The 17637-nt window shown below is 35.5% G+C and overlaps 2 protein-coding genes across 2 annotated transcripts in view; both read left to right on the top strand.

Annotated features, from left to right (window-relative positions):
- The window catches only part of LOC149805053 (uncharacterized), an 85412-nt gene extending 71594 nt beyond the window's left edge, over nucleotides 1-13818 (top strand). The window contains exons 9-12 of the mRNA XM_089933491.1: nucleotides 817-955; nucleotides 10364-10556; nucleotides 12264-12440; nucleotides 13456-13818. Of these exons, the coding sequence (XP_089789617.1) occupies nucleotides 817-955; nucleotides 10364-10556; nucleotides 12264-12440; nucleotides 13456-13818 (872 nt within the window). The remainder of the gene's footprint in view (nucleotides 1-816; nucleotides 956-10363; nucleotides 10557-12263; nucleotides 12441-13455) is intronic.
- A 122-nt stretch (nucleotides 13819-13940) lies between these two features.
- LOC149805055 (uncharacterized) overlaps nucleotides 13941-17637 on the top strand; it is a 142060-nt gene continuing 138363 nt past the window's right edge. The window contains exons 1-2 of the mRNA XM_089946902.1: nucleotides 13941-14095; nucleotides 16129-16423. Coding sequence (XP_089803028.1) covers nucleotides 16191-16423 — 233 coding nt within the window. The 5' untranslated portion in view covers nucleotides 13941-14095; nucleotides 16129-16190. The remainder of the gene's footprint in view (nucleotides 14096-16128; nucleotides 16424-17637) is intronic.

Raw genomic sequence — 17637 nt, forward strand, 5'->3', positions numbered from 1 at the left:
TGAATCTGCACTTGTGTATTTAGTTTGGTATATGGCATACATTTAGTTACTTATGTTTCTTGTAGTGTATTTTTGTTGATATAGTTAAGCCTTAGGTAGAATAAGAAAATGAGCATATAATAAAAAGGTTACTGCTTTTGTATGGGAAAATATGAACTCATTTTGTTGGATGGATATACTGCACTCCCAAGGTCATGCAGTATTCCATAAAAAAAACTCGTTCATATTTTCCCATACAAATGCAGTAACCTATAATTATTTCTTTAAAAAAAAAACCAACAAGACATATAGTCTTGTGTTAAAATTTTATGGTTATTCTGCCATTATTACACTATTTCGGATATATTTTTGTACAGATTCTCTTTCATTGAGGGGGGCCCTGAGTGGCCGAGTGGTCTAAAGCGCTCTCCGTTATGGATCACTGCCATCTCACCTCTGTCTGCGTGGGTTCGAGTCTAGGATTCGGCCAATGTGGGTATGTGAGAAAGCTTGCCAGTAGCTTTTCGTGGGTCGGTGGTTCATCCTGGGGTTTTCCCGGGTTCTTCCTCCACCATTAATACTGGCAGCCATGCATAGCCTATCGTGTGCTGAAAAATGGCGTTAAACCCCACAACAACAACAACAACAACTTTCATTGAGATTTTCATCAATTTAAATCTTGCATCAGAAGTTTGCTTGTTTTGATTTTCCAAATTTTTAATTAGTTAAATACAACTAGGTTCTGATTACTGTAAACAACCAACACGATTGAAGTATTGATTTCCAAGTGCTCGATTTATTCATACAAAGGTTTACAATGAATATATTTTTAAACAGATAACTTACAGAAAGAGATATACCTGTATTCACCATGTGCCCCTGACAGAGCTGAAAGTTATACCTGCTACCTACAAGAGTCCTTGGATGAAAAAAGTTCAAAGTGGAAAAGTTATCTTAGTTTTGACCACAAGGACATGTAAGCTACTTCAGATTGTTTTCTTAAAGACACAGTCATTATTTAATGTCAAAGAGATCCTTTGAAATATTTTTCTTAAATCAAGATATATTTTACAACTTTCAATTATTAACATAACAACACTGGGACTTGTCATTCTAGTATATGATGACTGAACTTCCCAACCTGCTGATCATGAAATAGCTACTATATAACTTTTCATTATGAAACTTCTTTGGATCTGTAAAATAAACATTGTAACAGACAGAGAAAACAGACAGAGAAAATATCTTTAATTGTTATCCTCATTATTGATACTTCATATTTCAGTCCTATACAAAATGTGGGGAACTTGTAATTAGGAAATGCAAGATTCTAAAGTGTCTTCTTTAATACATTACCCTATCATAATAATTTAGGAATGCTACTACTATCTCACAAATCCGTCCCTCCCAGATACTACTATTTGCTAAAGGGAGCTAAAAGTTGTCTGCTGACCTGTGTGTTGGTCATGCAAAGTTATCTTCACTTAGGCATGAGACTTGGTGGCAAAGCCTAAGAATACATCAGCTACTACTTCCACTCATGCCAAGAAGCGCGCTGTTGTCATGAGAGACCTCACAAAAGCCAGAATCCACATGGAACATATACCATTACAAGTTGGAGGAGTTTTTCACTTCTGAGGAAAGTATACTCTATATTTCCAACTTTTTTTCTCCCTATCCCCAACAAAGTTCTTCCTTTATATTTTGCCAACACTTTGTTGTCGTCACACATTTAGGTACTTGCACTGGGAGCCTAAGTGACTTCACATTAACTACAGACTATAATTTATTTATGGGCAAGTCTGTAGTGCTTATAAAAACTCCTAATATATGCATAATGCCATTTCTAATGGATGCATATTGGTGAGTTTTTATTGCCAGGCATTCGTAGCATCCAGATGCCAACTTCAGTGTTTTTACTTATACAGGTAGTCTGTGGGATTTTTTTCCCTATAGGTAATTGCCTCAATTTGGATATTGTCACACCTACTTTGTAAGTATCCATAGCTAAACCTCAGTTCCTCTTGTGTGAAGCTTTTTGTGTGTAATATAGACACTGGTGTACATTTCTGCATTTCTTCAATTCTGGTTGCAGAAGTATAGGTAAGATTTCTATACATGGTTTACTCAGTTGTGTCTCGCTCGTGCATGTTTCTATAGGTGACACTTGTCATGTTAATTTGCATATGCATTCCATCATATTTTAGGAGCATTTAGTCCCAACTGATGATCCTAATGATATCCTCCCCACATAAATGGCCAATTTCCATTGTGACTGGCCTAGGCCATGTACTAGGGATAACAGAGTTCCAAAATATCAATATTACAGGCTCAATCACTAACAGCCCAGCTTCCAGTTTGTCAAACTCGACTTTTGTAGACATGTGGAGGGACCAGTCTAACCCTCATACCACACTGAGACACTCATTTGGCATAAATATTTCCTCATGTTTCAACAGATCTAGCTTTGCAATTTCTCAACACCCTGTCACAAGAATAGACTTTTTACTTTATTCAGTGACTGTCTCCAAGTCACGATTTCTAATCTGGGACATTCATAAGTTTTGTGAGGGACAGACCTCATCACTCTTTGCCAGCAAAGTCTCAAAGCATTACAGGAGACCTTATCCTCACCTCATGCAACCAAGATGATGTTGCATGTTCTACAGTGCTGTTGTCTATACTATTCAGCCTTCTGAGCCTCCACTGAGGACCTTTGTCAACTGGAGTTTTGTCCTTGTTCTCCCACTCTATAAACAACCTGGACTAGAGCTCCAGCATCTGTTGATCTGATGATGGAATGGAAGAGTCCGACTTCAATTACAGTTATTCTGACCTGCCTTCATCATCAGTTCATTCACGGTTGCCACAAACCAGTCTTTCATTTGGAAATCCCAGCAATTGGTGATGATATTGCTGCTTTGTGGATGACAAAGTGACACTACATATGTATGGACTGGATGGCCTTTGTTGACAGTTGGCAGTTGGTGTGCAAAATAGCAGTGGCTGCGATGTTGGACTTTTCCCCATAGGGTTATCTTCCAACAGATGGAATATAGGTATCTTCTACTCTTAATACCTCAGCGCATGCAAGGGAGTCAGTCTCAAGAATAGCTAGAGTACTGAATAGAGCTGCTCAACACAATGCAGTAACCGAAGCTTCAAATTTACAATTGGTGGAATACAACTTAGTGATCTCTGCCTGCACTTTCCTGAAGGACCAACACAAGGCCAAGCTAAGTGCACAACCTTTATCCTCTAATCTTCTGTCCACAAACAAGCCACCAAAGAGACCAATTTCTTTATCTCCCACAACCACAGCATTGATACTGGGATAGTACAGGAAATCAACAAAAGTACCCAAGGGCCTCTCATAGGACATGAGCCTCTGATACTGTCCTACTGAAGCTTCACCAAGCAAAAGCCACAGTTCTTACATACCAAAGTGGATGTCACACTGAGAGGGTCCTATCATTTATTCCAGACTTTTCTTGGTCCCAAAGGCGAAAGGCAATCTGCATCTGATCATTGACCTACACGCCTTCAATCAATTCATCCATGCCCCTTGGTTCTCGATGGAAACCCCACAGCGCATTTTGAATGCCATCCATGAGAGAGACTTTGCCATCAATGTGGATTTAAATGATGCATACCTTCATGTCACAATTCACAAGACTTCTAGGACATTCCTGCTATTTGCCCACAACATCGTATACCAATTCATGGCACTCCCATTGGGGCTCAGCATCAACCCCTGGGGCTTCACTTGTCTGATGAATTGAGTAATAGTGTATGTCTGGACCATTTCTATGGTAGCAACATCAGGTTACCTGGACGACATCCTGCAGAAAAAAAGAATCAGTTAGATCTAACAAAACATGATAATCCCTTGTTACCAATCTGGACTTCTCATCAACAAAAAAAGATCTGACATAGTACCATCTCAACAATTTGTTCACCTGGGTATGAAGTTCACTACACAGGTAACATATTTCATCTCCTTCAGGATTGGACATTTACTTTCGAGGATTCTATCTGCTTGCTCAATGCAGCAGCGGACTGCATGGTCCTAAATTGCCTTCTGACGTGCTCACTGCAAATAATTCTTCTGCTTGAATGCAGGCCTAAAGTTTGCCAACTGGACCATCCTCTCACCGTCTGCACACTATTGAGGCACCATCTGTGGAATCTGGGCAACCAAACTTGGCTCACAGTGGGTATACAATACAAGATTACAGTCTGTACCAATGCAAGTACAGAAGGCAGGGTAGCTCACCTACTAATATCATTTCAAAAGGCCAGCAGTGCTTGCTCTTCCCAGGAACAACATCTTCCTATCAATAAATTCTGGAGATGACAGACTTTGTGAAAGCCTTTCATTGGTGACAGGAATATTTTCATAGCAAGGAAGTTCTCATTCTGTCTGACAACTCTGCAGTGGTGGTGACATATCTCAAAATACAAGGAAGAACCAAGTCCCAAGACCTTTGCATCCTGGTGTAGAACTTTCTAAAGTGGTGTTGTCAACAACAAATCCACATACCAGTTTGCCATAACCCTGGACTCCTAACATCTAGCCAAAGACTTGTCCTGGAACAATCAACTAATACAGACAGAATGTACTCTTCATCCCTCAGTTTTCATTATAGTGTTACATATATCTGATTTAATATATATTTATTTTAATTTAATTGTTTGTTTGTCAGTTTTAATTTTTGTTAATATTTTTCTTACATGCTGTTGTAATGTAAATTTATTCACTGAAGATGATATTTTTCCAGAAAATTGGTTGACCTGAATCATTCTTTTCATAAACACCAGGTGTTGGCCTGGATGCTGACCTTGATTCAGAATTAGTAAACAAAGTTCTATTTTTATTTTAAAATGATTGGTTGTTGTCAAGGTCATGATGGGGCTTTGGGTTTAAGATGTAAGCAACTCATTTGTGGTGTACTTGATAAAAACACGATCACATGAGATCCTCCCTTGATTTTGCAATTCTGGTTTTTCTGTAACTACGCGTTTGTTAGTTTTAAAAGAGATGTGTGGAGAGAGATTACTCAGTTTTTGGGCTTTTACATTTGGTATCAAGTTGTTTTCTTTGTTGTTGCCAGATTTTTTAAAGTTAATTATCTTCAAATCATTTGGATTTCAAAAGGATTAATTATTCTCTGGAAATATTTGAAGAGTGCTCATATAAAGAAGTTTTGGAAAGACACTGCTTACAAATTTTATTTTGATTGCCAACACAGGAGTGTTATTTACAAGGAACTGTAAACGACAACATTATATAGGATACGGCTTACGTCATCGCCTTCCATCTCGGATTCTTCATTGGGACTTGAACTTGAATTCAATAGAACATTTTATTATTAGGACTTTTGCAATTTAATTCATGGATTATTCTTGGATTATTTTTGGACTTGATTCTTGAAACCGTAAGTTCTTATTTTTTAATTTTTACAGAAATTTTCCAGGGAAATAAATTATTTGTTAAATTTTAAAAAGCTTGTTGTTTTCACTTTTTCTGTGTTACTGTTTATTCAAGCCTAAACACGTAGCAATAGGATTAAATGATCATGGTTGGGTATTTATCGATGTGTAAATTTGACCTAATCACTCACAAAAGACTTTATGTTAACTTTGTGTGAGTGATTAGATTAACAATTTACCCAACCATGATCATTTAATCCATATGATTCCAATTTATTTCGCTTCTGTCATCAGATAAGCAGATTTCATAAACAAAATATTCACATTTATGTAGATTGAAGTTTTCTTTCACTAGCCTCTAAACTGTGACAGAATACATAGCCCGATCTTCGCTAGCCAAGGATCGTCCATTCTTTATACAGTAATATAGGGTAGGGTGTCATAGTGGGTCATGCCAATGGCATGTTTTCATCTAGTGGTGCCTCTTTCTACTTCTCTTATAAGGACCGGAGGATATATCAAAACAACTATCTTGACCTTGATTTAGTGGGTTATTTGTTCAGCATATAGAGAAATATCCCCTGCTCAAACAAATTTATTACACATTTCAGCTCACAAGGTTAGAGCAGTTTCCACTGGCCTAGCATTTAACTGGAACTCTTTGCTAACTGACATTATTTGGGCTGTGGGATGGAGATCAGAGCCCACATTCTCTAGCATTTATCTCTGAGATCTGTGATCCCAAAGGACCCAATTTGATCTGGTAGGACCTATATCCACACCTCAACAGTGCCCTGACAGATGGAGTCCACTCCAGCTAGGTTACCTAGAAGCTGTCTCACATACCTTAGGGGACCAGAGATGGTATCTCCTGGGTAAGGGAATGTACCTCCCTCCACCTCTTATCTATTCTCCTAAGGTATCGTGACTAGGTAATGTATTTAAAGAAGAAACCAATTTTTCCTGGTAAATGTTTCTTCAAGAATACTTACCCAATCATACACCCTTCCATCCTTCCCACAGTTACATCCATAGAGAGCGTGCCTTCTGCTCCAATAGTAACTGATGTATTCTTAGGCTTTGCTGCAGTCTTATACCTAAAGGGAGATAACTCTGCCAGACCACCACATAGGTCGGCAGACAACTTTTAGTTCCCTTTAGGGGGCGCTCACCAGTTATTATGTACTTTTGAGAGAGTGACGTAGGTAAGGTGATGTTGTTTGCATTTAAAACATGCACAATGGAGAGAATGTTGGCATACCTCTATGCTACATTAATGTAATGTGGATGATATTATTTGGATATTGTACTTTTGGAAATTGTACATGATTTAAACACACTGCTAACTAAAACGACTGCTCCCTTGTGTTAAAACATCAGCCTGAATTAGTCTAAAGTACACTATCCATAGCAGCTATTAAAATAGGGAAAATGAATTTTTCCAGACCAGACAATACCAGCTTCTGAAAGTGCCATGAATGAATTACCAATTATATGAAATGTAAAAAAAGTTATCGGCTCTTTATTATACAATTTACCTCTGAAGTTCAGGAAGTGAAAATGACCAAGTGCAGCTAGCAGTTTTTTGAAAGGCACACATCTGGAGTAAGGCCAAGCTGTATACTCTATCGCCCATATTACACCCATCAATCATACACCAAAATAAAGGGAATTAAAGGTTCTTTGAATTATACCTAAGATATACAAGGTCTTTTTTAAACAGCCAGTATAACCAGTGAGGAAAGCCGGGGAAATTCTTTTTCTTTAAAATCCTAACCCTATGCAAAATATGAAACTGTAGAGCGCCACCTTAGCTAAAAGTAGTATCTTGGAGGACTCATTTTATGAGATATTTCTTCTAATAGCATAGATTAGAACATCAGTATAACTTCGAGGTGATTTTCCAATAACCTAATGCCTAGTTGTGTTAGAAACATCGTTTTTTATTGGTTATTTGGCTCATGCCTAATGGATCCATTATTGTCATGCTGAGACCACTCTTTATTCCAAATGCCCATCTTATCCTACTTTTTGCAAAGGTTCATCTGTCTGTTTGCAGTTCATACTAGTCTGCCTTAGATCTGAGACCAAAAAGTCTAAAATCCGAACACAAAATCGGATTCTGACCACGGGTGAATTTTGGGTGGAAAAAAATTGGGTCCAAAAAATGAGGTTTTTCCCTCTGTATTTTGTAGTGCAACTAGAACTTCCAGATTATTTGGTATCATTGTAGAGCTACATCTGTGTACCTTTCTATAATACCACCCACTTTAGTGTATCTTAAATGACCTTGGTTCTACAGAGCTCTGCATTAGGCTACTACCTCCTGCCATTTTAACTTGTCGCCAGGGGTTAATGTGTTAACACATCCAGGCTTTGTAGCCCAAAATAGGTTACCATCTGTCGGTAACCAAAGAGTTGTCACTCGCTCACTCTCATGCATAGTCAGGTCAAGAACAGCAGCCATGCAGATCCTGTTTGTGCTCTCAAGCACTACTTGAAATACACAGAGACAAGTTGTGGCACGTGCAAAGGCCTCGTCCTTCCAGTGTGAGCTGGTAGACAGGATATCACCCCTCAAGCCCTTTCTTCGAGGCTGAGGTGGGTTGTACGCTTGGTGTACTCCTACATCTCACCAGGTCATAGTCGCCTCACAGTTCAGAAGCTTCATGATGTCTCTGCGAGCTTCGCATTTGAATGAAACATTTCAATCCGAGATATAATAAAAGCTGTTGGCTGGCATGCAGCATCAGCCTTCTCGAGCCTTCTTCTCAGATTTAGCATTGCAGAGGCAAACCTTGAATCTGGTAGGTCCAATGGTGGTAGCTCAGATGGCCACCAGACCCAACAAGACCAACCAACACAACCTGTTAGTTTCAAGTGACCCCAGGCCATACTGCTTATGTAATTAGTTGGATGGGTTATTGTTCACATGGGAAATCCAGCCATAATTCCCTAGAAGGATACCCAACGTAGAGGTCAGATGCTCATCATTTTCTTCTCCTCCTATTACTTAGTCACCTAACCTAATGTGATTGGAGAATGTATTTGAAGGAGAAAGCAAATTTTTAAGTAAATTATGTTTCTCCAAGAATACTTACCCAATTACATTACTTAAAAACCCTCCCAACCACCCTGCCATGTGAGCATCCTCATTAGTATCTTGCTCAGCTAAAACTAGCAAGCCAAGGGGAGTTAATGTGCAAGAGTTATTGCCATTTGTCTATTGAAATAGAAAAGACAATTTTGGTCTTTTAGTAGGGCTGGATTCACGAGGCAGCAGGCTAATATTCCTAATGTAATATGATTGGGTAAGTATTCTCTGAGAAACATAATTACTTTAAATTTGCTTTTTATTGCGGTTGTTGCAAGAATAAATTCCATTTTGTTGCTCGGAAATTTATTGTTCCGAAACATGGGCAAAATACAGTCGTTCACAATAAAAGAATGTCTCTATTTTTCATGATTGGAAAACAGTAACAAACACTTTATCAGTAATCAAGTGGTTTGCCTTGCTGTAGTGGCCAACAGAAAGGAAAGTTAGGTTCAAGCAGGGTCTGGAATATATGACTTTTATTCTATTTTGAAAATCTGATCTAGGAATGTACTAGACAGGATTGTCTTTGATAGGAATGCCAACTGGAAAATTTATTGTTCTTTTAATCATGATTGCATAATGGCAGCTGCCATTTTACCATTGTCATATTGCTCTAAGATATTTTGCTTAGTATATTTTGGAATCACTTCAGATGTATCAAAATTTATGATATTCTGGTTGATTTGAACTTGCTGATCTTAAATTTTCCTCCTGTTTGCCACTTTTGCAATGTTTATTTTCTGTCTGTTTCCTGACAGTTCCAGTTGGTGAATTTGGTTTTTAAAAAATAACTGAGTTGGACAAATAGGTCACTAAAACTGTAAAACTTAGCAAGTTAATCATTTTAAAAACAAAAACAGAATGTATACATTGTACATAAGACATTTTGCAAAATTTTGGACCTACAGTACCATTCAATTAGGGAGGGGAGAGGAGGCTAAACTAATTTTATCAAAATAATTGTTTGAAGCTTTGTACAATAATTGTGCATAAGCCATAATTCAATATTAATTATTCTGATATGGAATGTCTATTTAAGGAAACCATTGGGTGGCTGATGAATTGACCAAGATTTTAAAAATGAAAAAAATAGTTCTATCATTTCTTTCTTCTTAGTAGGTATATCTATTTTTGGAAGGTAGTGAAAGTGTTTTGTTGTGAAATATTGTTGATCCTAGGTCACTCTGCTTATCTCAGCTTTTATTGCTATGAAATGGGAAGCCAATCCAGAGTCTTTCCATGTCGTTTTTTCTACAGTCCATACTTATAAAAAAATCATACACTTCATGTAGATGCATTTACTCAAATTTTAATTGTTGTTCTAAAATGTAATACTTAAATAGTTTCACCAAAGCCTATTCAATCTCATATTGATTCAAAAACTTCCAGATAAAAATTATTGATCGCTCTGGACTTTTGCAATGGTAACCAGGTGCTAAACTGGGTGAAGAAAATAACATGAAAGATCTAATCATCACAATACATAGTACGATATTTTGTTAGCATGCATAGCTTTCATTGTGACATCACAGCATGTGACAGTCAATCCTGTTTGTATTGGATCACACCTTTTGGTTGACCTTGTCTACAAATTTCCACATGATTTACCATTGATTTTGCCATAAGTACTTCTTGTAACATGCAGTTAATAACACGGGTCATTATATATATTATATATATAATATAAATAAATAAAATCATGTATATGCACAAAAACTAAATCTAGTTAATGATCTGCTTAGGAAAAAACCAATGAGATAGTGACTTTCTTGCAATGCTTAAAATGTGAATATTTTACAGCATTTGGGATAGGTTCTTTAAACTGCCTTATAACAGACAACATATTTGAAACAGGTTCAAACTTGTTGTGAGTGCAACAAATGGAGGGAAAGTCTATTACCACAAGAGAGACAGGGGTGATCAGCTAGAATATTATGACCTGGTTGGGAGGACAGCTACAAAAACACTTTACCTTGGAATAGACCGCATTGCACCATTTCATTGCTGCACACAGCAGCCATTTTATGTGGCAGACATAACAACTAATGTAAGTTTATCATGATGTAATGGATGAAAAGGTATATTTTACCTGGTTGTCAGTATGTCATTTTTCCAATTGCAAAAGTGATTATAAATACTTATACCAAATATGAATATGCATTTATGTTTTGAATGATCTTTAACTTTAATGTCCTAATAGATTTCATTGACCTTGATTAGCAGAAGGTCACTGTCCCAAAAATGTTACAAGATGTGATCACATATATAGTTTTGCTATTTAGATATACAATAGTAGTTTTCAAGAAAAACATGTTTCATGTATAAATTTTCACTCCAATGCTTTCCATTCTTTTAAAACATGGACATTAATACTAATTGTCAATTATTGTCATGGTAACTGCATTTCATTAAGTTCTAACTAGAATAATTAGACGATGCTTCAGAACCAAACATTTTAGGTGATTGAAATCTAAACATGCTTTGATGTTTATAATTTGGTGTTAAGTATTGTCAGTGCTGTATTTTTAAGTTGGCTTTTTTCATACATTTTGCTTATAACCCTCTTATCAGTTTGATTACTAAGAATAATAAGATAATAAGAATTCTTTATTTCAGACATCAAAGTCCATACCTCTAAATTAAAATGTAATTATAAAGTAAAAACATTGTAAACATAAAAGAACATATATATTATACATACAAGTATACAGATACATTTAAAACAAATAATTGTGCCATGCAGTGTTAAGAAGGAAATTAAATGGCACATTTAAAGAGTAATTTGTTCCATCTACTAATAATTTGAGAATTTAAATGAATGTCATAGTTCCAAAGAGATTTCAATACAATAATATATAATAAACTAATCCACTGTAATTTAACATGATGCTGTAAACAAAGTAACTTCCTCCTTTGATGGAGTTTTACAGTTGTTTTTCAAAAGTTGAATTAAACATAAAAATCTGCTTTAATCTATTTTATAGCAGCCACATTATCATCAGTGGCCACATAAATAAAAGCAGCCACATAATTGCCCAATATTGTATTTTTTTAAAAATGTACACTTGTTTATTGACTCTGGTTGTCATTAGCAACTCTGAAGATCTAAATTATTCTTATGGAAATCTGTACTGTTGTATGTACATTGAACTTAAAGCTGGCAAAAATTATTAGTAGACTGGACAAGTTATAACAACCTGATTTTAAGTATGTCATATTGTGAAAATAACCTGGACTATGCAATCAGAACATCACTCACCCATTTCCGTCAGGTCATGAAATAACCTCAGAAGTAGTTGTAGATGTAGAAATCAGTTTGATATGTTTGGTTATTCACCTATGGCAGAGTGCACTGCATATTATGACAGCCAATCAAGATGATGTTCTGATAGTAACTTTGTCTCCTTCTGCCACCATATTGTTTCATTTGAACTAAAGTAGTTCAGAATATAGTTCTCAGTGGAGACAAATTACATACAAGGTTTCTTTCTTGACTTGACAGAATAGGCCAAAGCGGTTTTGATTGCTGAACTAAGATGTCCAAGTCTCATCTGCAATGGCCGTATAAAATTCTGCACAGTGGTAATTATTCCATGAGATACATGTAGATTGCAACAAGATTATTTGGTGGTCCACTAGCAGTATTAATTAGCAGTGACTGATTGACAGTTGTACTGTCTGCAAGTCAAATATTTTGTTATTTTAATTTGACTGCTATAATACATGTATTTATAATTAATTATTTATTTTCTAGCCAAGAGTGATAGTACAGTGGGATGGCTGGCTGGATGATTTATCTGGGATAGACCACTATGACATTGATATCTTTCAACTCAGTATTTCAAGTGGTGAAAACAACGATGAGTCAGTCCTTAAAAGTGGTGTTCAAAGGATTGAATGTGCTGCATGTCGAAATATCACAAATCAACAGGTGCTGAAATACAAAAAAAGAAACAAATTTGAAAAGTCTTTGGAATTGTTTGTCTGAACAACAATCATCAAAGGGTCATATGTAGATTACAGGTTTCATGTTACAAAAAGAAACTGCAGCTCAGAATTTTATAAATAGAGTAAGAGACATAATTACAAGATGGATGAGCATGTAACATAAGTTTATGGTGGGTAGGAAAACAAATTATACATTTCTAAAATGTCTGTGTTGAGATGATATTGTAGAACATGACTAGAATTTTACATGTTGTAAAACTGAACATTTTAATTTAAAATGAAGAAAATTTCACTATTGTCTTACTTTATACTACTGTAATGGATTAATACAATTTTTAATGTCTTCAAACTTACAAAATTTTAATTTGTATTCCCATAATGAAGAATTCATTTACTGAATGAAAATATGCTTTGAAGTTAACAAAATATTTCTTTAACTTTTTACATCTTTCATGCATGATCAGTTTCTAAATATCCAACCAGTAATATTGATACTTTTACACTTTTCACATGAGGTTATACTTTGTTGAAGTTTTAACATTTTCACTTACTGATGTCACTCGCTACTTCGTTGAGGATGTAACATTTAAATTTATATGAAAACTATACATGGCTTTTGAGAGTGTTTATTAAGCTTTGAATGTAAATTCAGAGAATGTTGCAGATAATTTCATGCAAATTTGTTATTTTCATTTTAAATTTATTGTATTTTATTGATAAATGGCATGTTTTTTATTTTGTTGTACCTGACATGCATATCGATTGTGAATGTCCTCCAGCTAAGTGTAAAGCTTTTTGGTGTTAGGTGGTATTTTCATCTAAAGCTCTACTTTGTCACTAAAAAGTTTAATATATTTGTTATTGAATAAATCATTCTAAAGATTCAAAGCTTCATGCTTGTAAATGATTTTATTGGTGAATTAGTAAATTTTCTAGAGGCTTTAGTTCTGGAAAATTGTTTTTTTGCTTCATTTATTGCACTGTTTTCATATTTTCAGGCTGAGATAGAATTACTTCAGAAAGGCCCCTATGCAGTATTTCTTGTTGCGTTTGACAAAGCCAAAAACCATGCAAGAGCTAGACGGATAATCGTGTTTGATGATGAACCAATAATTAATTTCACACATGGGTCTCGAACCATAGTAAAAACTGCCTCTGTGGAAACTAACTACACATGGATAACTAGAAATACATCAGTCGTACAAGTTGATTGGAGGGGAAGGTTCATCAGTACGAATACTGATCGGGGAAAATGGCTTAATAAAGTCGAGGACGTATCTCTAGATAGATCCTATGATGATTATGATGGAAAAAGAACAGTAGGCAGGAAGGACAATGTCAGAGGTAATGCATTTATTTAATTTGTTAGTGACTGATGAACCTAAATTTGTCATTTGTTATAATTTTCACTAATTGGCCATTTTAATAATAACAATATACACCACTCCCATGATAACTCTTGAACCTGATTATAATGTAGAAATACATCAGTCGTACAAGTTGATTGGAGGGGAAGGTTCATCAGTACGAATACTGATCGGGGAAAATGGATTAATAAAGTCGAGGACGTATCTCTAGATAGATCCTATGATGATTATGATGGAAAAAGAACAGTAGGCAGGAAGGACAATGTCAGAGGTAATGCATTTATTTAATTTGTTAGTGACTGATGAACCTAAATTTGTCATATGTTATAATTTTCACTAATTGGCCATTGTAATAATAACAATATACACCACTCCCATGATAACTCATGAACCTGATTATAATGTAGAATCAGGCATGGATCCCATTTCTTTTACATGAAAATACCCCAAAATTGACCCAACTTGTTGAACATGATGAAACTCGTGATAAAAATTGGTAACTGTAAAATTGATATATTGCTCATCTTATTGGCATTATCATATTATCAACTTTTAATAAGAAGTCATATATTTAGTTAAATTTTCTTTACAAACGTCTTTCTTAGCACACGGTAAATAACAATATTCAATGAATGTTTGATCAATGAAAATGTCACTAATGCCTGAGGCAGCACTTTAATAAATAAACACCTATCAAGCAAGCTTCTGCTCAAGTGAAATTCATGTTTTAGCTATATCTTTTAGCTCATTTTAAGTGTAATGATCCTGCTTTGTGATCCCTGCTTTGCACTCGGCTATAGGTACAGAACTCATGTTACTAATTATATGGAAGAATGGAAACCAGTCAAGAAACAAGTATATGTGTGCTTGGCTGGCCATGATTATTTGATAACAAAAGTAAGATTTTAGTTAAAAAAATCTTTTTAGAGTTTATCCTGAAAAAAAAACAGACATTGTTTTATTGATGGAATTTCAGTACCTTTAAGACTTGAGTTTCGTAAGGTGTGGAATTAAAAGCATGTTTGAAATACATGTAGATCCAGAAAATGCAGTGGCTAATATCATTTTCTCTACACAGAAGCTAACATTAAGGATGTGTCTGTACTGACAAAAATAGGTTTCATCATGAGCATTCAGAAATTTATAAGTTATTGAATTTTTAATATCAAGGTGTTTTCCATAGTTTTACTATGGGAATTGAACTAGGACCATGAGTCTAACAGTGGAGTATGACTTATGGAACATATGAAGCAATGGACCAGACTAATCAACAACAGCAAAAAGCAGTGATGTAATACACGTTTTCGCGTACATATGAAGGTTGATGAAACAAGTTGGAATAATAATAACGATCTTTCAGATTTTGGATATCTTGAAAATAAATGTAGTTAATACAGAAAATGAACAACTTTGTTAGGAAAAGCACTTTATTGACAATTATTCCCAATGCAAGTATAAAACAAGTATTTGGCCATTAAACAGCCCAGTTGCCCCCCTTCCCCCATGGTTTTCCAGATGTCTGGTATGGAAGGCATCACTTATTTTATTGGAGGCCCCTTGGTAGCTCACACTTTTGGGTGTAATGTAGTCCATGTTTTGGACCCCACTGTGTGCAAGTTATTGAGCTAGAGAGTATTGCAAATGGGGGACCCCATTGTGTGCAAGTTATTGAGATAGAGGGTATTGCAAATGGGGGACCCCATTGTTTGCAAGTTAATGAGGTAGAGGGTAAATAGATATATCTGATTTAATTGTGATCTAATGGTAACCCAATCATAATCAGTAGCAAGGGGTAGTTATTTCTTGTTATAAACTGAGGACATAATGGAAGAGCAGTCAGAACACTCCTGAAGTAAATCTACCAATGTTCAGAATCTGGTAGAAACAAAACATGAGATGTTCCAATTGAACAGAGTGGATGGATGACTGTAGATATAATTCAACATGTTAACAAACCTTAAAAGATCAAACTCACGATTGAAAGTGCTCTTGAAAGTAACTTTTATAAAATAAAGGCTGCATTTATCTTTATTAGATTAAATCTAATTTTGTTTGAAATCCTCCAAAATAGTACACACATTTAGATAATAGTAAAGTGTTCTCATGGAAGAGTTTTACAATCCATTATGTATTTTTGGCACAAGTTGTTTACCAGGTGATATGACTGAAAAAAATTGAAAAGGGTTCATATGATGTAGCATGCAATGTAATTAATACTTGAACTATCCTGTACAAATGTTTATTTGGCATCAGTCTCTGATAATCTTAATAGTCAAATGGTGCGTTTTCTTTCTATTAAAACAGGGATTGTCAAGTTTACATCCAGTTACAAAACTGTGTTTGAGGAGAGCATTAATGAATACAGTATGATTACTGTGTCAGATATATATCTGGAGAGGACAAACCTACCTGTGCTGCTCCAAGATGGTATGAGACTTTCCATTCATGTGAGAGCCTACGATATATTTGATACATTTCTTGAAGAGATTGTCGATGTTACTGCAGATTTTTCACCTCCAGTCATTCAGAACCTGTGGCTTGCAAAGGGAGATTGGTTCAATATTTCTGTTCATAACATGAGAGAGTTTTCAAATCTGACGTAAGTATTGCTACCATGCAAAAATACTTTTCCAGTTGAATGTTTTGGATCTTCATTAATCACTAAAATGAAACACATGTAAATGTGAATTTGATTGTTATTCTTCCAACACTATTAGGGGAAAATTTATAGGTTTCCTCATTTTTGTCCCTATGTCAACCATCCTGTCTGTCTAGTCATCACATAATATTGTGAACACAAAAGTATTCTTGCAGTTTTTGATATATTGCTTTGAAACTGTTCACATATTCTGCATTTCACATGAAAATGTTAATACTGAAAAATCAATATGATCTGATGTTGCTTTTCACAGTTAGTTTGTAAACATTCCTAGTCAAACAGTTTTCAGTTGATTGTGGTTAAACTTGGTACATAGTCATTATCACAAGCAGTGTATAGTAGACAATCATTGTACTGTACGTTTTGTAACAGCTGTTGGCTTTTTGGACTTAGTTGTAGCTGGATGCATGGAATATGGGAATGAAGCTATTCTTTTACATACTCATGGATTTCCGTCAGACAGTAAATAGAGGCCACTCATAGGATAAGGTAAAACTGGCCATTGCACGCAGGTGACTGCTGTATACATGTTCACTTTTTAAAATCAATTTTTGAACTTCCATGTCTGCTGTAATAACACAACTACTTTTCCCACCATCAAGCAAACAAATTGTTTTGACCCTCAACCCTAATGATAAAACTGCCTTGCTTTTGAAATTCAGATATTGGCACCTTTAAGTTATGCTGTCAACATGGCTTGAGTTACAAATACAGTGTGAATCCGCTATAGCGTGCTCCGTTATAACGCGAATTTGGATATAACGCGGTTTTGGCGTGGCTCCCGAATTTTCATATACATGTATTTTTCTTGTGCACAAAAAAATTCTTAAGTATTACGAGAAAAAAAACGTAAAACGTTGCTTATCATTTTGGGGAAGAGATCGCGTATGAATAATACAAGACGATTGTGGCTTGACTCCTGAAATTTTATATGTATTTTTCTCGTACACGAAAAAGTATTTTTTTTCTTTCTTCTTAAAAGTAAGAAGAAGAAAAACGCATAAAAAGTTTATTCTGGGATCGCATAGGTCTGCGCCAATGTCTCAAACTTGGATTGTTTTTCCTTATTGGCTGCAAAACATACCAAGTGGCTTTTTTATTTGTTGGCAACATTGTCGACTGTTGAAACTTTTATATACAACCATTGGTTTGGA

The sequence above is a fragment of the Sinohyriopsis cumingii genome, chromosome 2 (genome assembly GCF_028554795.1).
Source record: "Sinohyriopsis cumingii isolate HCF-2022 chromosome 2, ASM2855479v2, whole genome shotgun sequence".
Taxonomy (NCBI): domain Eukaryota; kingdom Metazoa; phylum Mollusca; class Bivalvia; order Unionida; family Unionidae; genus Sinohyriopsis; species Sinohyriopsis cumingii.